This window comes from Neolamprologus multifasciatus, chromosome 12, assembly GCF_963576455.1.
Source record: "Neolamprologus multifasciatus chromosome 12, fNeoMul1.2, whole genome shotgun sequence".
Taxonomy (NCBI): Eukaryota; Metazoa; Chordata; class Actinopteri; order Cichliformes; family Cichlidae; genus Neolamprologus; species Neolamprologus multifasciatus.
The window spans coordinates 28,225,403-28,252,911 of record NC_140450.1 but is presented as its reverse complement, the minus strand read 5'-3'; the positions used below and the strand labels follow the sequence as shown (position 1 = coordinate 28,252,911).

General features: G+C 39.6%; 2 protein-coding genes across 9 annotated transcripts; one reads left to right on the top strand and one right to left on the bottom strand.

Annotated features, from left to right (window-relative positions):
- Positions 1-195: 195 nt before the first annotated feature.
- Positions 196-20,638, top strand: rabl6b (RAB, member RAS oncogene family-like 6b). 7 transcript variants are annotated; one of them, XM_085179245.1, is made up of 19 exons: positions 196-352; positions 1,878-1,916; positions 3,097-3,204; positions 3,338-3,493; positions 3,576-3,710; positions 6,403-6,450; positions 6,609-6,638; positions 7,048-7,100; positions 7,292-7,380; positions 8,658-8,798; positions 10,771-10,876; positions 11,046-11,149; positions 11,507-11,889; positions 13,505-13,658; positions 13,876-14,079; positions 15,388-15,643; positions 15,795-15,981; positions 17,191-17,249; positions 17,745-20,638. In XM_085179245.1, the coding sequence occupies exons 4-19, from the start codon at positions 3,364-3,366 to the stop codon at positions 17,934-17,936; spliced, it is 2,271 nt and encodes a 756-aa protein (XP_085035371.1). In that variant the 5' UTR covers positions 196-352; positions 1,878-1,916; positions 3,097-3,204; positions 3,338-3,363; the 3' UTR covers positions 17,937-20,638. The 7 variants fall into 7 exon arrangements, with proteins under 7 accessions (XP_085035371.1, XP_085035369.1, XP_085035372.1 ...); XM_085179242.1 differs by having other exon boundaries at positions 197-352; positions 3,306-3,493; XM_085179243.1 differs by lacking the exon at positions 1,878-1,916.
- Positions 19,707-27,448, bottom strand: LOC146507206 (uncharacterized). 2 transcript variants are annotated; one of them, XM_085179273.1, is made up of 5 exons: positions 27,115-27,448; positions 26,267-26,554; positions 25,686-25,775; positions 22,178-22,200; positions 19,707-22,098 (listed from the first exon to the last, which is right to left on the bottom strand). In XM_085179273.1, exons 1-5 carry the CDS (start codon positions 27,149-27,151, stop codon positions 22,021-22,023), a joined length of 516 nt encoding a protein of 171 aa, XP_085035399.1. In that variant the 5' UTR covers positions 27,152-27,448; the 3' UTR covers positions 19,707-22,020. The 2 variants fall into 2 exon arrangements, with proteins under 2 accessions (XP_085035399.1, XP_085035401.1); XM_085179275.1 differs by lacking the exon at positions 22,178-22,200.
- Between the last annotated feature and the right edge of the window lie 61 nt (positions 27,449-27,509).

Sequence of the window (27,509 nt, the reverse complement as noted above, 5' to 3'; positions counted from 1 at the left end):
AATATGTGGCAATCTGCAAACACAAACAAATAAATATGCAGAAAACATTTTCGAGGCACAACTTCTTCTGTATTGTTGGAAACCTACTCAGACCTATTGAAATTTAAGTAAAAATATCCATGAGTAAGCTACTTTGGAGCATAAGCTTAAATAATGTTTCGGTATCGCTAAGCTTGAGCTTTATTTTGAAACCGGATATTCACATGTTTTGCGTGCTACTTGATGATTGGTCGGCGGTAGCTGTTTTCTTTGCAAAGGAATGTCGCTGCTATATCTCTGTCGGGATGGAGGTCTGACAGATGTTTTGAGGAAAAGATGCTGGGACTGCACGCTCCTATCTTAATATATACCCGTGAGTATTTGCAGCTGACGTTAACCTGAAAAACTCATCCTGACGTGCTGCCATGTAGTGTCACTCAGCGCAGAGGTGGCAAAGCTAAGCTAATATTGCCTGGATTGCTAGCTAAAGAGAAGCCAAAGGATAACGTTACCCTTTAGCTGGTGTAACGTTAGGTAACTGGCCGGGCTGCCTCATCTCTTTTTAAAATCCGAATTGACCTTTACATACTCTTTCGAATTTTCTGATTTAAGAATGCTTAAACACATTGCTTGATATATTAAGCAAAGCTCTCTGTTCTAGCTGAGCGAGCAGCACAGTCAGCTAATGCTAGCAGGATAACGGTGAAAGGGAAATTCAACCTGAAAACAGAATTAATTCGCAGACATTGGTTGATTATTGCTCGGCTCTTTGAATTTGAGCTAGTTAATACTTTTTAAATAACTTTTTAATACAAACAGACACGGAGCTTGTACTAATAATGTCAACTGAAGACAAAGCTGATCTTGATAGCGAATAATGTATTTCTTGTAGGGACACTGTGACAGCTGCCATCAGGACACGGAGACGTGTTCTGAAGCCTTCTGTTTTTCAGCTGGTCAAATTTGTTTTAGAGACAGTTTCTAATTCATTGCCATTAAACCTACTGCGAAGAATCATCTGACAACGTCGTCATTATGTCTTGCTTCAGCTTGTGCCTCTCATGTGCTCCCATTACACTTGTGTGAAACAGTGCCGTCTCTTGCCATTTTGGTAACATAGTCGAGGTTACCTCCCCCGACCCGTCAAAGCCAGCCGTTTATCAAATGATTTAACAGTAAAATTTGGACTGTGTGTGTGTGAGAGAGAGAGACAGAGAGACAGAGAGCGAGCTTAACCTTCTAATGTGGGGTAAAGTATAGATTGTGATTTACTGTTAAGTTCTGACCAGTCCTGTCTCTGTGGCAGGAATGATTGACAGTAATGAATATTTAGTCAAGTGCACAATCCTTATGTTTTCTACCCTGTCATCTTCAGCTGTAATTGAAGCTGTGCTTTAATAAACTAAGCTACTATGACATCACCCCAGATGAGTATCTTTGTGATTGTCTTCCTGGCGTTTTGAAACTGGCAGGAGAGGATGGATCAAAGTGAAAGTGCAATCTAAAACTATATTTAGTAACATACTAACATTTACAAAAGGGACTTAATTTTTACTTGGTGTGAGCAGAAATTGTGAGTGTGAGTGACTGAGACCATAAACTCATCAGGAAAGTATTTTCAAAGTTTACCCCCAAAGGACGTTTCTATGGACGGACAGTTGTTTTAGAACTACTTTTATCTCGTTAACTCTCTAGCTAACTCTGCTTGGATCATCCGATTGTTGTGTTTGTGGTGTTCCAAGCGTGTGCGCAACAGCGAAGTTGTCAAAACGTGGTAAAAGGTTTTTCCTCCTGTTTCTTTGTTTTTAAAAATTTAATTTATTGGGCAGTATAAATGTAGATAATGATAGATAACAGATAACATCATTCATCCATTCTCTTCCGGTTATCCTTATCAGGGTTGCAGGGATGCTGGAGCCTATCCCCGTTACCATAAGGTGAGAGGCAGGGTATGCCTGGGACAGGTTGCCAGTCTGTCGCAGGGCTAACATATTGAGACAGGCACTCACATTGATAACTATGGGCAATTTAGCATTGCCAGTGAACCTTACTCATCTAACTGCATGCGTTTGGACTGTGGAAGGAAGCCGGAGTACCTGGAGAGAACCCACACAACAGATGGAGGAGTCAAACTCCAGACTTCTTGCTCTGGAAAGCAGCCTTAAAAGTAGTCAGTCAGTCAGTTAGTCATTTTTTGAGGTTATTTAGCAGAAAAAAAGAGTATTGCATCCACAGATATCCATTTATTAATGTTTAATTATGTTTTTTAAGTAAATTTTATTTATATAGGTTGCATTTAGCTCTTTTAATTTCTCTAACACAAAGCTGATTATAAGCCAACTTTATCCCAGGCTTGAATGACTGAAAATTACTCTTTCTTCTGATAAAAAGTTTGATTACATTCTCACATCGTATGAGAGGTTGTTCGATAAGTGTTCAAGGCCAACACTGTTAGAGCCGCTTCAAAGAAAGTTTCACTAATTCTGGCTAAGCAGCTTACTTACTCATAGACTTGTGTCGGTCTCCTTTTACTATCTCGGCTGACTAAAACATATCTGTCCCAGCTACAGTGGCCCATGTAGGACAAATTTGAATTGGGACAGGTAAGAAAACATATTTTAGTTGAATACAATCTGCTGATGTCTTGTCAGTGAGATTTTCCATACTGTACCTTTAATGCACTTCCACATAAACTTTCTTTTGACTGTCGTGGCCTAATGCCGTTCATACTAGCTGTGCTGTTGTTGTTTTCTTGTTATATTGTGTTTATTTTACTGAGAATTAGTTTACAGCTGTGACACAACAGATTTCCCAACTTTTTGAATAAATAAAGCATATCTTAATTTTTTTAAGTTGAATAACTTACAATTTGCATACATTTATTTTATTTCCACATAAGAGTGACAAACTCGCACAAGAAGCTGGAACTAGTGGATTTGTGGTTTTTCTCATGTTCTAACACTTGAGCATAGTTTGATATAATTTTCATTTTTTGCAAAAAATATCAAGCCTGTCCTTTTCATCACACCTACATGTTAACAGAAGAATTTCATCCAAACAAGAGTCTTTAATCCCCAACCTCTGTCTCTGTGTTTTTCTTTGTTTTTTTCCCCTTAGATGATGCTCAAAACAACATGGTAGTAAATTCTACTTGTGACAGGCAAAGAAAAACATCTGGTCAACTTTAAAAGAGGCACCGCTAAATTCAGTAAACCACTGAAGTTGGTACGAAGTGATTTGGCATCATATTTGCATCTCAGCATAGATCCTTAACTTCCTTGCCCGTGAAGACACGCTGCTACACTTTTACTTGTGTTGTCATTAAGGAGTCATCAGCCAGAGTTCCTCTCTACTGCAGAGTGAAGCTGGTGAAGCTCAGTCGAGATGTTCTCAGCGCTGAAGAAGCTGGTGGGCTCTGAGCCTGGCCAGCTCAAGGAGAAGAACATTCCTGCTGGTCTGCAGTCCATGAACCAGAGCTTGCAGAGACGCTTTGCCAAAGGGGTCCAGTATAACAGTAAGTAATTCAGCCAGCTAAATACATGTTCTGTCTTAGTTTGTTCAGTTTTATGGCATCTCCATCATGTCTCCTACTCCAGTGAAAATAGTGATTCGGGGAGACAGGAACACTGGAAAGAGTACTTTATGGCATCGACTGCAAGGCAAGAAGTTTGTGGAGGAGTATATACCCACTCAGGAGATCCAAGCTACAAGCATCCATTGGAATTACAAAAGTAAGCCAAGATAGCTGTGACCACATGTGATCATCTCACCAGGGCTGGGTGATATATACATTTAAAAAAAAAAAAAAATCATTACAGTGTTTTAGAATTAGCCATTTAATTTATATCAATGTAGTCCAATGTTGCGTTACCAACTTATACCCTTATTCTGCCACTGCACCTTTAGGTGAAGTAGACTGTGTTGTTCATGTACACACAAACTTTTTTCCTAGTTTGGTCGAAGTCTGCTTGACGGTTGGATAGTTGCTACTCTATAGTACAGTTCTGTAAATGAGTGCATGTTCACAAAAAAACTGGTGTGCACGTGAACATCTGCACAAAGCCTCATGCTTACTGTCTGATGATGAAATTTACATTACTTCCACCCTCTTCAAGCACACTGAACTACACAAAACTGAATTAATATGGAACTAACTGCAATTCACTTCCTGTCCTGACTGACAGCCCAACTACCTTTAATTAGGACCAATAAAATTAGATGTCTGTTTTAATAAAAGTGGCTGTGACACATCACATGTTGTTTTTGATATATATATATACAGTGGGGCAAAAAAGTATTTAGTCAGCCACCGATTGTGCAAGTTCCCCCACTTAAAATGATGACAGAGGTCAGTAATTTGCACCAGAGGTACACTTCAACTGTGAGAGACAGAATGTGAAAAAAAAATCCATGAATTCACATGGTAGGATTTGTAAAGAATTTATTTGTAAATCAGGGTGGAAAATAAGTATTTGGTCACCTCAAACAAGGAAAATCCCTGGCTCTCACAGACCTGTAACGTCTTCTGTAAGAAGCTTTTCTGTCCCCCACTCGTTACCTGTATGAATGGCACCTGTTTGACCTCATCATCTGTATAAAAGACACCTGTCCACAGCCTCAACCAGTCAGACTCCAAACTCCGCCATGGCCAAGACCAAAGAGCTTTCGAAGGACACCAGGAAAAGAATTGTAGACCTGCACCAGACTGGGAAGAGTGAATCTACAATAGGCAAGCAGCTTGGTGTGAAAAAATCAACAGTGGGAGCAATCATCAGAAAATGGAAGACATACAAGACCACTGATAATCTCCCTCGATCTGGGGCTCCACGCAAGATCTCATCCCGTGGGGTCAAAATGATCATGAGAACGGTGAGCAAAGATCCCAGAACCACACGGGGGGACCTGGTGAATGACCTGCAGAGAGCTGGGACCAAAGTAACAAAGGTCACCATCAGTAACACACTACAACGGCAGGGAATCAAATCCCGCAGTGCCAGACGTGTTCCGCTGCTGAAGCCAGTGCATGTCCAGGCCCGTCTGAAGTTTGCCAGAGAGCACATGGATGATACAGCAGAGGATTGGGAGACTGTCATGTGGTCAGATGAAACCAAAGTAGAACTTTTTGGTATAAACTCAACTCGTCGTGTTTGGAGGAAGAAGAATACTGAGTTGCATCCCAAGAACACCATACCTACTGTGAAGCATGGGGGTGGAAACATCATGCTATGGGGCTGTTTTTCTGCCAAGGGGACAGGACGACTGATCCGTGTTAAGGACAGAATGAATGGGGCCAAGTATCGTGAGATTTTGAGCCAAAACCTCCTTCCATCAGTGAGAACTTTGAAGATGAAACGAGGCTGGGTCTTCCAACATGACAATGATCCAAAACACACCGCCCGGGCAACAAAGGAGTGGCTCCGTAAGAAGCATTTGAAAGTCCTGGAGTGGCCTAGCCAGTCTCCAGACCTCAACCCCATAGAAAATCTGTGGCGGGAGTTGAAAGTCCGTGTTGCTCGGCGACAGCCCCAAAACATCACTGCTCTTGAGAAGATCTGCATGGAGGAATGGGCCAAAATACCAGCTACTGTGTGTGCAAACCTGGTAAAGACCTATAGTAAACGTTTGACCTCTGTTATTGCCAACAAAGGTTATGTTACAAAGTATTGAGTTGTATTTTTGTTATTGACCAAATACTTATTTTCCACCCTGATTTACGAATAAATTCTTTACAAATCCTACCATGTGAATTCATGGATTTTTTTTTTTTTCACATTCTGTCTCTCACAGTTGAAGTGTACCTCTGGTGCAAATTACTGACCTCTGTCATCATTTTAAGTGGGGGAACTTGCACAATCGGTGGCTGACTAAATACTTTTTTGCCCCACTGTGTGTGTGTGTGTGTGTATGTGTGTGTGTGTGTGTATATATATATGTATATGTGTGTGTGTGTGTGTGTGTGTATATATATATATATATATATATATATATATATATATATATATATATATATATATATATATATATATATATATATATAATGAGAGAGAGAGAGATTAGTGAATCAGCCAAAAGGAGCTTTTCTTATTAATACTGAGATGATTCTTTTGGTTCATGTCACCCAGCCCTGATTGTCACCACTGCTTTAGTTATGTTTCTGTTTTGGTTTGACATCTGCTGTTTGTGCCTCATAATTTATTCCAGTGGCACCATATCAAGGTAAAAAGAAAAAGTTTAGCTGTAGTTTGAGCTAACTGATTGTTAGAGGAGGCGTCCTGTATTTGTGTCAGTGCTTCCATACTAGTGACACTACATTACTTAGCGCGAGTAGATCCACATTAGTCATTTAACAGTCAATAGATTTGAACTCTTCTCTCTGTGGTCTCAGAACATGAATAATGAATGTGTCCTCTGTGCTTGCCTCAGCTACTGATGATGTGGTGAAGGTAGAGGTGTGGGACGTGGTGGACAAAGGTGAGTGTTGACACACATGCCAGTCAAATTTCCTCTGAGGCTGACCTCTTGCATTATATCAACACATCCAATAGAGATGCTTGTTGCTTGTCTGTTCTGTCCTCAGTGTTGATGTTGTCTTTTTTTTTTTTTGGGCACCTCTCTTACACTCATCTCAGGCCAAAAATATCCTCTTCCTGAAGGTGTAGGTGAGCGCTGCTAAACTCTTGTGTGCTGTGGGTTTGCCCTGCCTATCCCCACTCTTATCTGAATGTCAATATTGTCAGAGTATGGCTCAGGGTTGCTGCCTAGCTATGTCTCAGAGTTTGGCTGTTTTGTTTGAGGGTTTTCTTTCCTTTCCTTTTTATTGTTTTGTTTATTTGTTTTTTGCTACTGCTGCACCCAGTTGGAGCGTGAGCATCTGCAGCATGTATTTAAAGGGAACTGTGTGGTCAAAGTAGGCTGCGAGATGCTTTTCTGTTAGAAAAGCGGTTGTGCTGCTGCTCTGCTTGCTCTATACCTTTATACTAACTTGAAGCAAAAACCAAACTGTAGATCAGGATTTCACTGTGTGTCAGCTTGTCTGATCTTACCATTTGTGACCAATTGTTCTTTCAGGCAAAGGAAAAAGGCGCGGTGACAATTTGAAACTGGAGAATGAGCCCCAAGAGGTGACTATCACATGGCTGTCATGTGTTTTGGAAGAAAGGCTCACTTGTAGTATGTGGGTTGCAGATTTTAATCAGAGAAAGATGTCTTATAAGGAGGAAATTGTAAAGGGGGGAAAAAGGAAAAAAGCATATGATCTCAGCAGAATATTTTCCTCCAATTGTCCTTAAATATTAATTTGTTTGTGTTATAGTCAGATGAGGTGGCCCTGGATGCAGAATTCCTGGATGTGTACAAGAACTGCAATGGAGTGATCATGATGTTTGACATCACCAAGCAGTGGTAAGAGAGCTTTATGTGTGTTGTTGTCTCATCAGGCAAGTCCATTTCTTTAATATGCATGAGCAGATAAAGTTTCATTGTGTCTGTCTGTGGCTATGAAGCTTCCACTGCTGGATTGTGTTCAGCTCTAGATGCACAATCCTTAAAATACATTCCACTATTGCTATTTTGGGCATCCCAAGGGAGAAGATTTTTTTATGTATATATTAGCATGGCAAATGATATAACTGTAGGTTTTTCAGTGGGGTTTCATGTAAAGTAGGATCTGGTATATCTTATGTCTCTGTGCTGTAGAGCTCTTTTGTTATTCAGCCACAATTAAAAACACATGAGTGAGCCTCACTGTTGTTCTAGGTGCTACAGTGACTAAGCACAGTAAATGTTAGGTATGCTTAAGTGTAGCAAAAATTATAATCACTTTTACTTTGGTTAATGCTGTAGTCTAATCTCCATTATTAAATACTGTTTTTCATCATGCATTTAATGATCTTTAACAAGGGGATTTACTCACATTTCAAATATACTTCAAATTCAGATGTAAAGGAAATAAGTAAACCGTTTTAGGTGAAGGTGGCGGTTGGGGACAAAGGGTCCTCTGGAAGAGGCTTAGGCTCAGACTAACTTTCTGACTGTAAAGCCAGTCTTGGTTGGGCAAGACAAGCTAGCTGTCTAGGATCCATATTAGTGTTCCTGTCATGGTGTGACTCCCCAACCGGTTGCAGCAGATGGCCGCCCCTCCCTGAGTCTGGTTCTGCCGGAGGTTTCTTCCTGTTAAAAAGGGAGTTTTTCCTTCCCACTGTCGCTCATAGGGTTTCATTTGATTGATGGGTTTTTCTCTTTATGTATTATTGCAGGGTGTACCTTACACTATTAAGCGCCTTGAGGCAACTGTTGTTGTGATTTGCCACTGTATAAATAAAATTAAATTGAATAGAAAATATGCCCTTGCAGGTGTATAATTTTCACAGACACCTCTGTGGGTAGGTCATTATTTTCTGACTCTTCAGAATGTCATTAAATTACACAAAAATCCAAAAATGTGTCTATGTTTTAAAACATTTATACATTACTGTTTTGAGTCCCTGCTTAATTCTCTACATTTTGAAGCCAAATACTGAACTTCAGGGTTACCAGTCATAAAAACAGGAAAACACAAGTTTTTTAGAAAACTGTGTACCGTCATTTGTAAGCAGAGTGGGAAGCGATATTTGAAGAATAGTCAGTTTCCAGTGAATATTGATACTCCCAGATAAATGTTGTGATCCTATCAATTGCAGGACTTTTAATTACATCCTAAGGGAGCTGCCCAAAGTACCCACCCATGTGCCGGTGTGTGTGTTGGGAAACTACAGGGACATGGGCGAGCATCGTGTCATCCTCCCTGATGATATAAGGGACCTAATTGCTGGATTGAACAGGTAGATATAGATAATAATTGAATACATATAATATAACTTTATTTCAACTGTATAATATAATACAGTTGAAATAAAAAGTGTGATAATAATAAAAGTTGTTTTCTCTGTAAAAAGTAAATCATCTTACCTGATATAGCTGTGGAAAATGTTTTCAAATTTGAACATTTCAATGAGCATCGCATTTGGTCAATACTCTGGGATGAGCTACACAGACCTTTTTTTGTGTCTGTACTCTGAGCTGTTAATAAAGCCATAATGTCATCAAACCTTGCACACACATAGAAGTAAAAAAAATCGTATTTTTAAGCCAAAAGTTCACCAACGTTTGTCCGTGTACCTCTGTATTTATACAGGGACTGTCTTGTTTTTCCACAACAACTGCATGAGCACATTACCAGGATGGTGCCAAGTTGCAGGACCTGCCTATAGGGACTCAGAATACTGCACCATATGTCACTGTGTTCAGTCACAGATAGCAAAAATACAGGAAACAGTACCAGGAATAAACAGGAAGTGTTGGAAGAAAACAGAACCGGGAATAATATAATTCTCTAAGGACTTCAATTTTTGGTTTTAAAATATTTACATAATCAGCAACTAGATTAGTGTTCTTTCACTGTGTCTGTTTCTGCAGTCACAAACCAGACATCCAGGGAACTGAGGGCTCAGTGACACAACCAAAACAGGAAGAAGCTTTTTTTTTTGTTAATTTTGTTTTCTTACCCAAATTTGAGCTTACACCTCACCAGAGGGACTGGCTCTGCAAAACTTAAAACCCCAGTAGTAGATAACAGGTATCACAACAGTGGCCATCAACTTTCTCTAGTGGGCTGTCTGCTTCAGGCTCGATGCACAGTCGTGTAAAAATGGTAATTTTGTGGGTCATCCGACTCTTCTTCCCCACAAAATGATCCCTATGAGTGCCACCACTCCAATCAGAGACGTAAGGTACAGCTTAGCATCTTGCACATATAAAACATATTTGCACAAAACATGCTGCAAGTAAAATAATCTGTGAAAACATGGTACTTCCTGGGGATTTTAAACCGAAACCCCTGCTACCTGCCAGTGTGGAAGTGCCTTAAACCTGAATTGTCTTTAACAGAAAAGATGTCTGATTCTATAAAAGTCTCTGGAAAAACAATTTTCAGCTCCTTTGATCTTTGACTTCAGTAAACTTTCCTTCCTAGATTTTATTCTTAATAAATACAATATGATTGTTTTGTAAATGATGGTTCCCCAAAGTCAAAAGGGAGGATAAAACTGTATGTGCTCATAATACAAAATGTTTTCATTTACAGTTTGTTATCCATTGAGCACATCAATGTGGCATTAGTTTCAAAAAGCTGAGATGGTCACAGCAAAAACGCTAAACTTGTAGCATCAAAACAGAATATCACTAACCAATGAGGGACTTGAAGATTGTTACCTACAATTTTTATATAGACTCTGCGGTGAAAACAGCGGTAGAAACTACGCTGAACAGTAGACTGTGGATAGAAGATAGCTCGCATAATAGTGTTCAAAAGTGATGATGATGATGATGATGGATTGGATTTATATAGCGCTTTTCAAGGCACCCAAAGCGCTTTACAATGCCACTATTCATTCACTCTTGCATTCACACACACTGGTGGAGGCAAGCTACGGTTGTAGCCACAGCTACCCTGGGGAACGTCACTTATATTTATTTGGCTGGTTGGTAACTAACCAGTCTAATACAAATGGATATTTTAACACTGAAAGCTGTCTAGTGTCAAAGGGAAGGTGTTATCCACTGTCAGTTTAATAACTTAACAAGCTGATGATGTGTCTGATGTTTTTGTGCCCTTGAGGTGGTAAATGCAGCTACACCTCTTTCCGTTTTTGTTTTGTTTTTTTTATTAAATAACACTTGGACATCAATGAGGCATATAAATATAGGGTATATGTTCAGCAACTTGAGTTTACTACTAATACTTTCCTTTTACAGACCGATGGGATCATCTTACATCCACTATGCCGAGTCCTCTATGAAGAATGGCTTTGGCTTGAAATATCTGCACAAGTTTTTCAACATCCCGTTCCTTCAGCTACAGGTTTTTGTTTTGTTTTATGTGCTGAATATTTGATTTATTTTTATTTATAATATCAGGTTTTCAAACGCTATAATTTTTTATTATGATTTATTTATTGTAATGGAAGACAAAGTATGCCTATTTCATCTCAGCGCGTGCCCAGGTAATCATGCCATGTGTTTGTGTGCAGAGGGAGACCCTCCTGAGGCAGCTGGAGACCAACCAGTTGGACATGGATGCGACACTGGAGGAGCTCTGTGTCCAGCAGGAGACTGAAGATCAGAACTATGAGATGTATGCTCATCTTTATTCTCTCTGACAGCCTGTGTACTGCTGTTACTGAGCCACTAGAGGGACTAAATCAAAAGCTTTATTTCCCAAAATTCTCCCCCACTCTATGTAAAATATCATGTGTCCTCACTTTTTATGCATTAGTTTCTCTCATGTCCGCTGTTGGGCTTACACTAGTGAGCTGGGTGCACACTACTACCTCCATCTTCTAGCAGTTGAATTTAACAGATTTGTAAAATGAACTACACATCTGTGTACATTTCCTTCTACTGAGTTTTTCCTTACTCTAGTTTCTAAACTGTATAAATGGCCTCAGATGTTATTCAAAGTCTCTTAAAAGTCCTGTTGTGATATCTGCAGTTTCCTGGAGAACTTGGAGTCTCGCAGTAAGGGCTATGGTTCCCCTGGTCCAGCCAACGGTCAGAGTCCCTCATCAGGCTCTCAGTCCCCCATTGTCCCTCCCAGTGGGGCCTCCACTGGCAGCTCCAGTCCCAGCACTCCACAGCCACCAATCCCTTCCCAGCCACTCCCACAGTCACCATCTGTGTCCACAACCTCTCCTCCGCCTCCCACAGCAGCAGCTGGCGGGGCAGCTTCACCTGCTGCTGAGGTAAAATCATTGGCCCAGTCACCCGAACACCTTCAGTCACCAGCTGCAGGAGCGTCGGGCCCACAGAAACGCAGCTTCATCTCCCGCTGGTTTGGCTCATCCCCAGCCACCGAGGCTTCTGCCTCAGCACCAGGTCAGTCCTACACAGCACTCACACAGCAGAGTGCTCCATGTAGTCTCTACACCAGCCATCTGTGACAATATTTCTGTCTATTCACAGCCATTAGCACATTCGTTCACGTAGCATTACAGTCCAACACTGCAATTTTGCACTCAGGTTAAGTGGACCAACACTCTCAATTATAAACTAATTCCATAACAGTAAATGATGAGTAGCAACCAGAGGTTTGATCCCAGGACATACACACCATGACATGACCATGCACTGCTGCTGGTTGACGCAAATTGTGGCCATGACAAACCTGCATATGAATCACTCAGTGGCTTGTGTAGACACAGAGGAACTGCAGCCATATATAGAGATGCTCATTTTTGGATGCTGTTTACAGGTCAAAAAAATTAATCAGTTTAAATCTGCAGGGTGCTGCTGCAAGCCCCTCTCATCAGCAAATGTAAGGGCGGTGTGACTTTTCCATGGACAGGAAGAGAACAGCTGGCAGCACAACGTGGGAAGCTTACATGCAAAGATCAGTCTGTCCATTTACAGCTTCTGCTCCACCTCAGCTGGAGTCCCTCTTCTTGAAGGGTTAAAATTCAAAAAAACGTGATTAATATTTATATTTCAGGATGAAGTTTTTTTGAAAGATTTCATCATTTAAAGTGGGAAAAAAAACTTACTTTATAATATTTTTGCAGCAGTTTTTGCAAAGCTGCCACTTTTTTGTCCTTAGGGCATTGGGTGTAACAGTTTCTTGGGTTTTTTTGTTGCAAAGAGAGGTGACTATGACACTGCAAAAATAAATAAATAATGAAAAACAATGTTGCTGCCAATCAGTCTCATTTTAGGGCCTATCGAAAATAATCAAATATTCCTTGAAATGTATTTCATGAAAATTATTGTTGTTCTTCTTTGGGTTTTTTGTTTTTGTTTTTGTTTTGTTTTTATAAAAATAGGTGGAGCTATATAAACATACTGGCCTTCAAATCATTAAAATCCATTAAATATTATTAATATTGGATATTAAAAGTTCAGACCGAAGTAGTTTGAAAAGACTGAGTCATTTAAAGTGGAACAAATATTACTATATAATACTTTTACAGCACTTTTTGTGAAGCTCCACTGTTTTGTCTTTAGAAAGAGTCAAACAAAGACGAGAAGAGTGAGGATTTTAAAGAATCATCTAAGGGTTAAGAAAGCTGTTCAGTCACATCCGTCAAATCTTGATAAACTAGAATGTAGTGAGCTAATGAACACATTCAATGGAGGTTGTTATATCAGTTACTGAATAAAGAGTTCACTTTGAGTTTTCTTTGTCCTCCGAGCACTGAGAGTATCCAGACCAGCTTTAGAATACATTTGTTGACCGTAACTGAAACTGCCAGGTCCATAGTAAGTAGTCACAAGGTTTGAGACTTGGGAGTTAAGAAATGCGGAGCATTTAAAAGGATCAAAAGACTGGCTGGTGTTGGAATGTCATGTGATTTCAGTCTTTCCCTGCAGTTTCTGTATAATTAGCTAAAAGCAAACACACAGTGGTTCTGCTTTGGAGCTTTTGAACTTTAAAGCGTAGATTTTTATTCTGAGTCATTTTGCTCTCCGTCAAAAATTGTCTCAATGTTTTCCTCAGAGGAGCCTCCTGTACCTGTGTGTCCTGCTAAGGTGCAGAGTGTGGATGATTTTGTGCCAGATGAGAGACTGGACAAGAGTTTCTTGGAGGACAGCCTGCCCTCCAAGACCAAGGTGCCCCAACCTGCAGCAGTTCCCACTGTGGACAGTGACAGGTGAAAATTTTCACAAATACTTCTGACTTGGCCTGTTTCTACTTTTAGAAAATACTCTTTGTCAATGTTTTACATTTTACCTTCTTTATTCGACATTTAGAAGAGGTTGAATTAAAATTTTAAATGTTTTACTACATTGTTAGTCACTAAGTGTCTGCTTTTGGTCACCTCTTCAAGCCTCTTTGAACCAACTTTTCGTGTTCTTGCTTCAACCCAGTGATGGTGAGGATAGAGGAAACCCCATGGTGTCCAGTTTCCAGGATGAGCTTGACCCTGATGATACTGAGCCAAGCCTTTCCAACTCTAAGGCCCTCCCCCCCATTAAAGATATCACTCTGAGCAGTGACGAGGAGGAGGGAATACCAACAGCGCTTGTAATCTCACAGGATCAAGACCTGGAAAGTAAACCTGAGCTCAAAGCGTAAGTCAAGAAATTTCATTAGTGACACAAGTGATATACTGCTCAAAAAATTAAAGAAACACTTTTTAATCTGAGTTTAGCATTAAGTCAGTGAAACCTCTGGGATATTGATCTTGTCAGTTAAGTAGCACAGAAGGTTGTTAATCAGTTCACTTAACAAGAGGTGACCTAGAAGGGCAACAATGCAACAACAAAGCAGGAATAGTTTTACAGGTGGAGGCCACTGGCATTTTCTGCCTCCTGATCTTTTCTGACTGTTTTTCTCTAGTTGTATGCATTTGATTAGGGCCAGTGTCACTACTGGTAGCATGAGGTTATATCAGGACCCCACATAGGTTGCACTGGTAGTCCAACTCCTGCGGAATGGCACATCAATACGTACACTTGCCATAAGGTTTGCTGTGCCTTCCAGCACAGTTTCAGGAACATGGCGGAGAATACAGGAGACAGGCAGTTACTCTGTGAGAGCTGGACAGAGTCACAAAAGGTCCTTCACCCATCGGCAGGTCTAGTATTTGCTCTTTTGTCCCAGAAGGAACAGGGTGAGCTCTGCCAGAGCTACAAAATGACCTCCAGCAGGCCACTGATGCCAGTGTCTTTGAACAAATCATCAGAAACAGACTTCATGAGGGTGGCCTGAGGGCTCAACATCCTTTAGTAGGGTCCTGTGTTCACTGCCCAACACCATGTAGCTCGATTGGCATTTGCCATAGAATACCAGAATTGGCACCACTAGCACCCTGTGTTTTTCAGAGACAAGAGCAGGTTCACCCTGAGCACATGTGACAGATGTGAAACAGTTTGAAGAAGCCATGGAGAACATTATTTGGTCTGTAACATCTTGACTGGTTTGGTAGTGTCAGAGGGGGGCATATCAATGGAGGGACACACAGACCGCTATAGGGCTAGGCAGCAGCACCCTGAGTGACGCTAGGTATCACGTTAAAATTCCCGGGCCCACTGTCAGCCCCTACACTGGTGCAGTGGGTCCTGAGACATCAGCTGTCGTCTCATTAGGAGCATGCCCCGACGTTGTCACACATACATACAAGCACATACAAACATACAGCCATACAAACTACTGAGTACCATTTTTGCAATGAAATTTTGACTAAATGGATTATCCTGCTGCATCACTTCTTCACTTTGAGTTTTGAGGTGTCGCTGTAGGTTGATGTGTAAACTATATGGCATTCCTAACGCATGACCCAGTACATATCAGTGTAGATATGCAGCCTATCCCCCCCCATCCCCCATTGTGATCTAATATGTTTTTTGTTTGGTTTGTTTACGTGTTCCTTGAATCAGGCCTATGATCACAAAACCAAAGGTGACATCTAAAGCTCCGGATCCTCAGGGCCAAACCACACCACCCATCTCCCTCACTTTAACTCCCGCAGCAGAGCAGCCAGCCCGACACCAAGGCAAGAAGAAGGGAAGCACGCCCAAAGTGGAGGACTCTGACACAGACCCTGAGGCTCCTGTGGCTCAGCAAATGCTCTCGTTTGTGATGGATGACCCTGACTTTGACTCTGAAGCATCAGACACACCTAAAATTGCAAAGGTAAACAAAGATACTTCCACTATGAGGCCAGTTCAGGTCACAGATCTGGAAAGCAAAATCTGCAACAGAAATTAAATAGATGAAAAGTCAATTAAAACTTTTCTGTTCTGCTTCTTTAATGAATATACATTTGCATCCCTTTTGAATGCAGGATACATTTCCAGTCAGGGATGAGCTTCTGTCTGACCTCTCTGATGATGACATGCAGTTAGCCAAGGTGCCAGAACCCCTAAAACCCACTGTGATCACCTTCAAACCCAAGGACGACACTGACCTGTTTGGTCTCGGGATCCAAGAAGAGCCTCCTGCAGCCAAGGAAAGCAGCGAGGATCAGGAAGGCAAGTCCAGAAATACTTGTCGATGTAACTCCACATTTGATTAGCTGATGAGCAGGGAGATTAGGTCAACAGAACCCTTTAGATTCAATTGATATTGCACAGTGACTTCAAGGTGCTTGATATTATGTAAAGACCCCACAATAACAGAGAGAAAACCCCAACAGTCAGACAAAAGATGCGCTATGGAAGAGACCCAGAGTTTAATATTAACTAATTGTTAAATGCAGAGAGGTGTGTAAGCACATACTGAGGGAGAAAGGTAACTGAAGAAGAAATACTTAATGCATCATGGGAATCCCCCAGCAGCCTACACCTATTGCAGTATAACTAAGGGAGGATTCAGGGTCACCTGATCCAACACGGACTACATGCTTTAGCAAAAAGGAAAGTTTTAAGTCTAATCTTAAAAGTAGAGATGGTGTCTGTCTCTCAAATCCAAACTGGAAGCTGGTTTCATAGAAGAGGGGCCTGAAAACCGAGGGCTCTGCCTCCCAATTCTACTTTTAAATACTCTAGGAACAACAACTAACCCAGCTGTCTGAGAGCAAAGTGCTCTGATGGGGTGGCCTAATTATGCGAGACGTTGTACATGATGAGAAGGATTTTAAATTTCATTCTGGATTTAAGGGAGCCAATCAAAAGAAGGCAGTATGGGAGAAATATGCTCTCTCTTTCTAGTTCCTGTCAGTACTCTTGCTTCAGCATTTTGGATCAACCGAAGGATTTTCAGGGAGTTTTTAGGACATCCTGATAATGAATAATTACAATAATCCAGCCTAGAAGTAATAAATGCATGAACTAGTTTTTCAGAGTCACTATGAGACAACAGGTTTTTTAATTTTACAAAGTAAGACAGCAGCCTCACGTATTTATTTAATATGTATATTGAAGGAAATATCTTGGTCAAAAACAACTCCATTACTCACAGTGTTAACTGAGACCAGGGTAATGCCATCCAGAGTATTGGTCTAGACACCATATTCTAAGATTTTTAGGGCTGATTATAGTAACGTCAATTTTATCTGCATTTAGAAGCAAGGATGTAATTGTTTCATGTTATTAAGTGGTTAAAACAGTTGTCCTTTTTTGAAATGGTCTGTTCTGCTGGTTTTGTTAAGAAACTGAACTTTAACATAAAACGTATTTAAAATGACTCCATCAGATGTTCACCACTTGTGAGAGTGCTGTATGCATGTGCTCCTCTTTCAGAGAAAGAAAGCAAACACTCCTCCAAGGAAAAGAAGAAAAAGAAGAAGAAGAGCAAAGAGGTAAACTTTTTGTTGATATTACATACTGTAAGGACTTACTTGTGTCTAAAGAAGAGAAATAAAACCGTTTTTCTCATTGACCATCGAGTGTATAATATCTATTAGAAATTGAATGCCTGGTACTGAGCTGTGGTGACGGTCGGTGAGCAAGAGGATAGTGTGGAGACATTGCTGCTACAAAGGTGTATGTAAAATGTTAAATGATTATTTGGAAAGATTTGAATGAAAATTCAAAGACATAATGAGTGGACATTCTTATCTAACACACTCACCAGTGAGGGATCAGACGCTTCAGACTTCAAACTTGATTTAAGTCTTTTTAACTGCAAGTCTGCAAACCGCAGGGTTTTTTTTTTTCCTTTATTAAAAGGATTCTGTTGTTTTGCTATGAACGTGAACAGAACAGAAATAGAAAAGTTCAGCTTTTTATGTCGTAAACAGCCTCTGAGGTTCTGCCGGCGTGTCCTATAGTAAACTGTGTGCCGTCACTTACAGGAGGATGAAAAGAGCAAGAAGAAACACAAACACAAGAAAAAGGAAAAGGATGAAGCTGCAGTGCCCGATGAGAAGGAGAAAAAGAAAAAAAAATCCAGGACCAAGAAAACCGAAGTGGACGAGCTGGAGGACTTTCTGGGCGGTGGGGCAGCATCAATCAAAAGAGATGATGGCGATTATGAAGAGCTATAAGAGCTCCTGCAGAAGAGTGCCAGGGCACAGGGTTGTTGGTGGTTTGTATGTGCATAAAGCAGCATATCCAAGCCATACACTGTATACAAGGCTAACAGCACCCAGGTAAAATAAGCCAGGACTCTGCTATGTTTGACTTGTATATTACGTTTGTTACGTTTGTTTTTTCCATCTGCGCCTGTGCTGTCACTTCCGTTCCAACCACTAAGAACAGGCTGGGACACCCACACGTACTGTAGTGAGTGGTAATAGAAATACGATGATCAAGCTGGCCGCAGCTCAGCTCTTTGTACTCTGACGCATTTAAATATGTTGGAATAAGGTTTTATTTTACATCATCCACTCCACGAACCAGCTGCTGTAAATAAAGCTTAAGCATTTAGTCTGAATGTTGGTGTGGTTGGTGTAATAACTGAGAGCATGCTCAGAGTGAGAAGTGACTTCTTAAAGAATCCATTGTGTTCCATTCTCTTTGTTTCTTGAGCTTAATGGTTAATGATAATTTTAGTCTTGTGTCTAAATATGAACACTGGAGGAGAATTTAGATGATTTAAGAAGGCCTTCCTGTTTTTCACACTCCTAAAGTTCATCATCCTTGCAAAGTTGGCTGAATCTGAAACTGGATATTTTTCTTTCTCATGGCCTTCTGTGTTTAACTCAACATTAGGCTCTTTGTGCTTGTGTTATTATTAAATTATTATTATTATTAAGCAAGATCATCTCAGTGGGATCTGTTTGGTAGGTTTCTGGTGCCGTCTTGCTTCCAGATTTTTCTTCTGTGAGAGTAAGAACAACAGCGATGGTTTTCTGGAGCTTCCTTTAACAGCAGCTTTAGCTCCTTCTCCCTGAACAGCAGGAGTAAGTTGATGGTTATTTTGAAAGCAAGACACCTTCTAATCTGTGTTCTTAGCTGTATGTATTTTAGAAGGAGCTGTTAACAAAGGCCTTCAATAAGCAAATCTCTCAACTCAGCAGCCATCTTGAATCGGATCTGGGGGCTTATTTAAAAACCGCTTTGAGACTGGGGAGAGAGCCGCGACTCTGCTACTACTCACGCCTACAGCATAGCAAATGAAGCTGTTACGAACCTCTACTGTGTGCATGCGTCAGTGCAACAACATGATTGGCTAAAGTGTTTCTCATTTCAACTGTTGATTGGCTCTTTAGACTTGTAAATCTTGTACACCGTGTACATCTTCTCCTTACTGATCTCATACGGACAGAAGGTCAAGCAGGGCCAGGGCTGTGGCTATTTTTCTGGACATGATATCGGACAAAGAGTAGAAAAAATGTCTGAAATGGAGCATTTAAAGCAGTCTGAAGCCTCACTGCCACTTCTGCATACTGATTTGAAACATCCCACTAACTGGAAACATCCAGAAAAGTATCTGCAAGTGACTGATGTTATCAAGACATCACCACCAAACAGGAAGGCGAAGTTTCCGCAGAGTTAAATCTCAATACATTTGAATTACATATGAATCTGCTTTGAGGCGTCCATATCCTCACAGTGTTTGTTTTTGTTTTGTTTTTTCACATAAAAGCAAGCTGTGTGTGATTCCAGTGCTAAATTCTCTTCCTGTTTTCCAATTGCCTTAACAGAGGTTTACTACAAGGGAATGATGTGCAGCTGTCCTCGTGAACCATTTCAAGTGTTCTTACTGTAAACTGTTGGCTAGCTCGGTCAGGTTAAGAATGTTGTCCTAGCCTTTTGTTATAGGTGGATCTGTATCATCTTTAAATTCTGTTTAAAAGATTGCAGTGACTCGGTCGTTTGCTTTGGTGTCACTCTCAGTGGAGTTTTGTTAACATTCCCAGGACTTTTTATTTATTTATTGCTTCCATTTTGTCGTTTTCTTTGCATGTTTTGTGCCCAGACTTTCCTAAAAACTCATGCAGGTTTTTTTGTTTGCTTGCTTGTTTTAGTTGTTGTTGTTTTTTCGAGTCACATCTGTTGATATTTGTCATCCATTTCCTGTTATCCATCATGCAGTGGTTTACTGCCAGAGCTTCTTAAGAAACTCTGCAATGGTATGAACTGCTCCACCTTTCACACATTATTTCTTTATTTCAGCTGCTCTTGATGGACTCGTGATGACATGCATCATCTCCCAATACTGAAAATTTTCAAAGAAGTGAAGCTTTCAAGATACATCGCATGTATTCTTTTGACAGCTTTAATATGGTTTTCCATCACATATACACACAGTTTACAAAAAGGTAATTGTGTTATTCCAAAGTTGAAACTATGCAGCATTGATCCTGAATACTGTATGCTCTTCTTTTTATTGTCTCTCGTCATGTGATTGAGGATAAATGCTGACAGCACAGTTTCAAGCAAAGCATGAGACTTAAAATGTACAGCAAGAAAAGAATGTAAAAAGTGTAAAAATAAAAAGATATATTTGAAGAGCTTTGTTCCAAAATGAAATGTACAGCATGTGGGAATAATGTCATCTCCATGAAATAAATACAGCAAAGCTTCATTAGGGGGTTGTTGTGACTAAAGTAATAAGATTTCTGAATGAATGATGTGCTCTTTAAAATACTGTGTGGTTTTTTTTCCTCCTAATGGTTGTACAGCATTTTGGAATGAAACCCTTCATTTGTCACCCCATGACATGGTCCATCTTTACACTATTGTGTGAGTTTGCTTATGTTTGGTTTGTCCAATAAATGCAAACTTATTTCTTCATAAAAAAGATGTGTGTGTGTCTCGTCATATGAACATATTGAAGCCCCTTGAAGCAATTGCTGTTGTGATTTGGAACTATATAAATAAAATGGAATTGAATTGAACATTCGGTCTAACAATGAGGGGAAACAAACACCATGACCGGGACGGTTATGTACTTTAACATGACATTATAGTACAGCAGCTGTGTTCTCACTATGCTGCTTCACATTATAAGGTAGATACCCTACATAGGTTTTTAGCAAAGTTGTTATGTAATGCGTGAAGCTGGCTGTTGTTACAAGTATAGGTTAGACGACACTTCTGGGACTAAAGTGTACATTATTAATGCAAAGTGGCTATTGATATTATGGAAGTCTGTTATGCTATGCTTCATCAGAAAAACATTCCTGATGACATTATGGGCTCAGTCATCAGTTTCAGGTCATTTTGAATAAAACATAAAATTTCAGTTTGTAAATTATGGTTATTATTGTAAATTATGAGTACAAGTTGACAGGCAATAAATATGTAATGTCTTTGATAGTATTGTCATATCCATTCCTCATTCGCTATATCCACTTTCAAAATCCAAGGTGATGGTGAAAAAGCTCAGCTCAGGTTTTTATAACATACTGCGTCACTAACCAATGAGTAACATGCATGCCGAAATCTTTTGTAAACAATCTGTGAATGTTCTCCAAAGTTAAAGTGAAAATGTATGAGAAAACTTACAAAAATATTAAAGAAGAGGTCCATGACACTCTTTGGACTTTGGATCGTCATTCCGTCTCAAAACAGCATATTTTTAGAACATTTCTTGCTTAACTACCTCCATTTTCCATTTTTAAAAAAACTTCATGGTCCAAGATTTGAGCATATATAATGACTGCAAACTTCTGTCTTCATATATAAAATAGTTTTCAAAATATATTACCATCAACATGAATCAGAATCTGTAATTTGGGAGAAAAATGAAGTTTTATTCTGCATGACTCGAAATGAATGGCTGAGTCTACAGACTAATCAGAAAAGTGCCCACAGTATATAAGTCCAAGGACCATTTCCCCACAGACTTCCAAAGAATGTCTTTTAACAACCACAGGTATCGACCCCTGGTGGCTTCAAAACAGTGCAAAGAAACTCTATGCTTCACATTAGCCAGCTTATAGTTGGACATTTTGTGAAAACCATATGTAGGGTCATTGGCTAACAATATACAGAATGTGAAGCCACTCCTGCTGTGAATTGTTGCTCTATTTTAAAAAAAATTATTTGAATTGAACATTTTCATTGGCAATTGTAATTTAACTGTTGTTTTTTCTCAGTAATTGATTAGAATTTCAGATTGAATAATTAAATTATTCCATTACATGTAAAGACTCTGCCAACGCTCTTCGTGCCAGCATTTCACAACAGAGATTCTGCGTTTTCATACTCCTGCTCAGTCACAGCTCTGCCCACGTCGTCATAAAGTCCATCTGCTTTCTGAGGGAAGACCAGAAAAAGATGTAACACCTGTAACTCTTCATGCTGTTGAAATGTTTCAAGATATGGAAAGTTTTACCTTAAAAAGGTGTTTTTTTGTTGCTATGAAAGAAAAGTCGGAGAGTTTAGTGAACCCACCATGGTTACATGCTACAGCACGATGCAGTGACCATTGTTTATTATTCATGAAATATTAAAACAAGCGCTAAAATTCTTACATTGCAAAATGGTTCCTCTCATATAGTAATGCAGCACAAATATCTTCCCTTACCATCATTTATCATCTGAAGGACTCATTAGAAGTGAAGAACATAAATGAATAAATGAAGGCCTGTCTCTACAGCTGATGGTGAAGAACCTGAATCCAGAATGTGCAAACAAAGATTTCATCTGACTAATTTTCATCAAACATGATATTCTTAATTTCATTTTCAGCTGTCATGGTCTCTAGGTCGTTGACCCCAAGTTTTGAATTTGGGAGGTCTTGGGGTTTGTTCTCATTTCTTTTTCCATATCTTTGTATTATAATTCTCTTGTCCTGTTCTATAGGGGATTTTTTTGGTTCATCCTAGGTTAAGATGAAATTTGGGTTGGACCTCCATAGTCTTCTTCTTTTCTTTTTTCCTGTGCCTCTGAGCTTCATTATCTCTATTTTTCGTTTCTTGTTTGGTTATCTTAGTTTCCCTTTGTTTCCACTCTGTGTTCCTTATTAGGTTAGGCAATGTTTAGTTATCATCTTTTGTGTTCCCTTTCTTTCCTCCCTAGTCAGTCCTGTCTTTGTGTGTTTATTCTCCTGTTGCTCTGTCAAGTTTGTTATTTCCTGTTTTATTTTGATAGTCTTCTGTTTCATGTGTATTATTTTCAGTTTTGCTTCCCCTGTCTCATCACTCAGATTAGTGACAGCTGTGTTCCCGCCTGTGGCCCGTCTCCCTGGTTATCCTCCTTGGCTGTGTCCCAATTCAGAGACCGCATGCATAGCGTACGCATTTTGAGACCTATTACGTCACCGTGACGCGACGACGGCTGTCCCAATTCGAAGTGCACTCCAAATGTACCGTCGATTTCCCCAAATATCAAGCATGGTCCAGTGCACGCTTCGTGGTCCCATATATCACAATTCATAGCGCGGCAGTGGGTGTGGATAGTTTTGCCGACAGATGGAGAGAATAGACAGACTGTTCTCTGTTTGTGAAGGACTGCTAGAAAAGTGTAAAATAACTAATTGTCTGTCCTGAATCAGTCTTATAAGGTAATATTCAAATAATTTTATCATTCCAGTGTTTTCAGTGTGGGAGAAAGTACTCAGGGCCTTCAAGTTAAACACTATGAAAGGCAGCAACCAGTTTAATGTTCAGAAACCTAAAGTATGTATCAGCAGCAGATAGGGACCTAAAAATAAATGTTTGTTTCAGTTCTATGAAGCTTTGAGTATTTTGGATTAGTAGTACTGCTGTGTTTGTTGCATCATATTGCTGTAATTGTTTATATGCTTTATATATTCTGAGGTAAGTTGATCTATAGTGTTACATCATATTCTATAAGGATGTTATGTGTTTGTATACTTTCTGCCCAGTTTGACCCATTTAGCAGAAGTCAGCGTGTTTAAGGCTCTGATATCTATTCTGTATGACTTAAAGCAGTTATGACATGGTCTGATTTTCTCACCCAATAAAGGAATATTTAATATATCAGTCTACTCTTCATTCTATCAGAAACAGTTATCACAGCTCGTACATTTTCTTTTTACACATATATGTAAGCATTGAGCCAAATGTAATAATGCCAACATATTAAACGAACAATATTTGTCTCTTATATATAATACATCTATATATACACTGTCAGAGATACTTGTCTTTGAGTGAAGATTTAAGGTGATAGGACATAAATAACTGCAACTTGAATCTTTGACACAGAGTTCAAGCTCACTGCTGTAATATATCCTGTAATATATATATATATCATAATAATCTGACAATAAATATAATATTGGCCATATTATATTTACATTACCACAGTGAGATGATTTTAGTCTCATGCACAACATTAGCTAATTGTTATTTACTAACTAATCTTGAAATGACTGTTTAGTACAGAAATGAAGCCCAACAATCAGGTTTTACAGTCCTGTGGTCTCAGCCTCAGATACTCAACTGATCAAAGTGATGTCATGAAAAAAATTAATGACCAAAAAAACATTTTTTTCTCCTTCATTTCTGTCAAACAATGCTGTATGAAACGTTTCTCGCGGTTAGTATCATGGTTGCGAGGCAACCTGAGCAGCACGACGAAGGCTAGACCGTACCATTTCACAAGCCTCTCACTTCCGCACTTCCCGTACTTATAGTACAGACCGTACGTAGTATGCGTACTGCACGTACTCCAAGCGTGCGGTCTCTTAATTGGGACACAGCCCTTGTGTATATATTCCCTGTGTTCTCCTCCGTTCCACGTTGTGCTGGCTGTCTCCATTCTCCAGATTAATGTCTACTGTAATTCCAGCAATAAAGCTGTGTTTCTGAGTTTAGTTCCACCTGGGAGTGCTGCATTTTGGGTCCTACCTGCTTCAGACAGCATTTTAATGACATCAACCAAACATAAGAAGACCATCACCAGAAACAGATGTTTGTGCTGAACATTATCAGTGTAACTGCTGGTTCTTACATGGCGTTTCTCTACTTGAGCACTTTATATTAACATGCTTCATTAACCCATTCACATCAGCACTTTTTTTCTATAACTGAGTACTTTCATTAACATTCATACACTGGAAAGTAACTTGTGGTTTAGTGTCTTGCCCAAGGATGCTTTGGCATGCAGACTGTAACAGCCAGAGAACCACCAACCTTTCTTCTGACCTACATCCACCCCATCCATCCATTCGCTTCTGCTTATCCTTTTCAGGGTCGCGGGGGTGCTGGAGCCTATCCCAGCCCCGTTTAGGCATTTAAGACACATTTGTATCTTTTAAAAGCTCTCATCCCACATAATCTGTAGAGGTGCCAAAATTAAAGTGATTCTTAAAAATATGGTGTATACATGAATGATAATATTGTAAAACTGTTCTTTTTGTTTTCTTTGTTTTTAATATATCAACAGCTCTAAGCTCCACTAAAAGTTAACATGTATAAATCTTTTAACTCTCAAAATCCAATAAATTGCTGTGTTGTTGTTGTGCTCCTGTCTTCCTTCCCTCTTCCCAACTGGTCAAGGCAGATGCCCGCCCCTCCCTGAGCCCGATTCTGCTGGAGGTTTCTTCCTGTTAAAGGCGACTTTTTTCCTTCCTGCAGTCGCCAAAGTGCTTGCTCATAGGGGGTCATGTGATTGTTGGGGTTTTCTCTGTATGTATTATTGTAGGGTCTATCTTACAATATAGAGCACATTGAAGCCACTGTTGTTGTGATTTGGTGCTGAATAAATAAAATTGAATTATAATCTGAAAGGAATGAGAACTGGATGGATGGATGGATAGATGTTTTCTACTGTTTTATACTTCGTGTAGTTGTGTCAAACAGCACAGTTTTTCTAACTTTAGCTTCAGTGCAATAACTGTGTGTCTGTTGTGGTGAGGTATAAAAATATCTTACTTTTCAGGTACATGTGGGTAAATGTGGTCACTATGGGCAGCAGAGGGAGCAGAATCCAGCGAATTAAACTCCAGATATATGAAGCAGTAGCTGCAGGGGGTTTCAGAAAAAGCATGTGGTTTGTATACATGTTGTGAAGCCCATGAGCACTATAATGACATTTACTTGCTTATCCACCTTTTTGGCACTAGAACAGGGAAACTACTGACTTGTCAGTGTTTTAATATCTGTTTGACACATCCAGCTGACACACTGCAACACAAACACTATGTTACTAACTCCACTTTGGTCTCCACCATCTCCAGAGATTAATATATGGCTAGTTATGTTTACCACCTGGCCTATTATTAATTTATGCTAATCTAACCAACCAAAATTTGTGGTGTGCAAAATCAGGAACTAATCCCAGAAATCCTAGTTAACACAAAGTGCTGAGCAACAGTCCCAAATCTTAACTGGGCTTACAATCATAGAAAACCATGACTCTCATAAATACTCATATTAGAACATCACCTTTTGTAATTTTTACAATTATGAAAGCTTAACATGCACATAACATTGAAATATCATCTTATGCTTACAGTTGTGGATGTAGCCTTCAGCCAGCTTGATGATGGTGCCATTCCTGCTCAGCAAACCACACCAGTATACTCCTTGTTTGTGGTTTGGCTCCAACACTTCCACAGTGAAGGAGCTCACATCATGGGTCACCTTCAGTTTCCCTCCATCCACCAAGCGTTCACTGTGACTGAAGGTGAGGCCGGTGCAGCACTCGGCAGAGTTCTGCTGACACCAAACCCTCGGAAGGCTCTTGTACTTCACTTCATAAGGACATGTCAGCTTCTGCCAAAACAATGCCTCACAGGTACCTGCACAGTGACATTGTTTAGGTGTGGAAATAATTTTTAAATGCTCCTGATCAGTAGTTCTCCAGGCTTTCTGGGGGTCTACTAAAGTTTTCCTCTTGATGTTGGTTGTTTTTCACTCAGTTTCATTCCAGTACTTGTAGATATTCATTTGAATAGGAATGGGAGTTTTTTTGTTAAGCCATACTGTTTCATACTGACCTGTTAATACTCATGTACTAAGATATATTAGTAATAGCCAGTACTAAGTAATACAATAACAATACTCTAAAAGCCCACATAAACAGATTACAAGATAAAGTACAAGTTGATAGTTTATGTTTTATTCTTTCTCACAGTTTTAAATAATAATAATATCACTAAATGTAATTATGCAAAAGAAAATGTGTACCTCTAAATGATAGAAGATAATTTTCCTTCATGATATACCGAATGGCACTGATGCATAGTTTAATCTACTTCCGTTAGTGGCTCAGACAGGCACTATAATAATCTACAAAAACAAATATTTAAGCTCTAAGATATGATTTCAAGTTCTCTGTAATGATGATGTGTACGCTTACCTGTTGCCAAAAGAAATACTGAAATCAGAATATGCATGATCCAAACACCGAATCTGATTATACTCAAGTCTAATTTATTAAACAGGAAGAGGTGCTTTTAATGGCAACTGACAGGAAATATTTGGCCACAGAGTTGTTGCCTGCCTTTTATGGTGAAGGGATGATTTAATCCTCAAGGGAAAAACTTCGTTCTAACAACAACCCGGTGGATTTATGTGTCTGTTTATTCACAAGTTTGTCGGTAAAAAAAAAAAAGAAAAGAAAAGAAAAGAAAGAAAGAAAGAAAGAAAGAAAGAAAGAAAGAAAGAAAGAAAGAAAGAAAGAAAGAAAAAAAAATAAAGAGAAAGAAGAAAAATAATTATTTGGCTTTTAATTTGAAAAATGAGTCAGTACAG

Coding starts and splice junctions, on each gene's coding strand:
- rabl6b (XM_085179246.1), top strand. CDS start 3,364: ATGTTCTCAGCGCTGAAGAAGCTGGTGGGCTCTGAGCCTGGCCAGCTC. Junction 3,494..3,575: donor CAAAGGGGTCCAGTATAACA/GTAAGTAATTCA, acceptor CTCCTACTCCAG/TGAAAATAGTGATTCGGGGA. Junction 14,080..15,387: donor AGTAAACCTGAGCTCAAAGC/GTAAGTCAAGAA, acceptor TCCTTGAATCAG/GCCTATGATCACAAAACCAA.
- LOC146507206 (XM_085179273.1), bottom strand. CDS start 27,151: ATGCATATTCTGATTTCAGTATTTCTTTTGGCAACAG. Junction 26,555..27,114: donor AGTATTTCTTTTGGCAACAG/GTAAGCGTACAC, acceptor GTCACTGTGCAG/GTACCTGTGAGGCATTGTTT. Junction 25,776..26,266: donor TGAAGGCTACATCCACAACT/GTAAGCATAAGA, acceptor AACCCCCTGCAG/CTACTGCTTCATATATCTGG.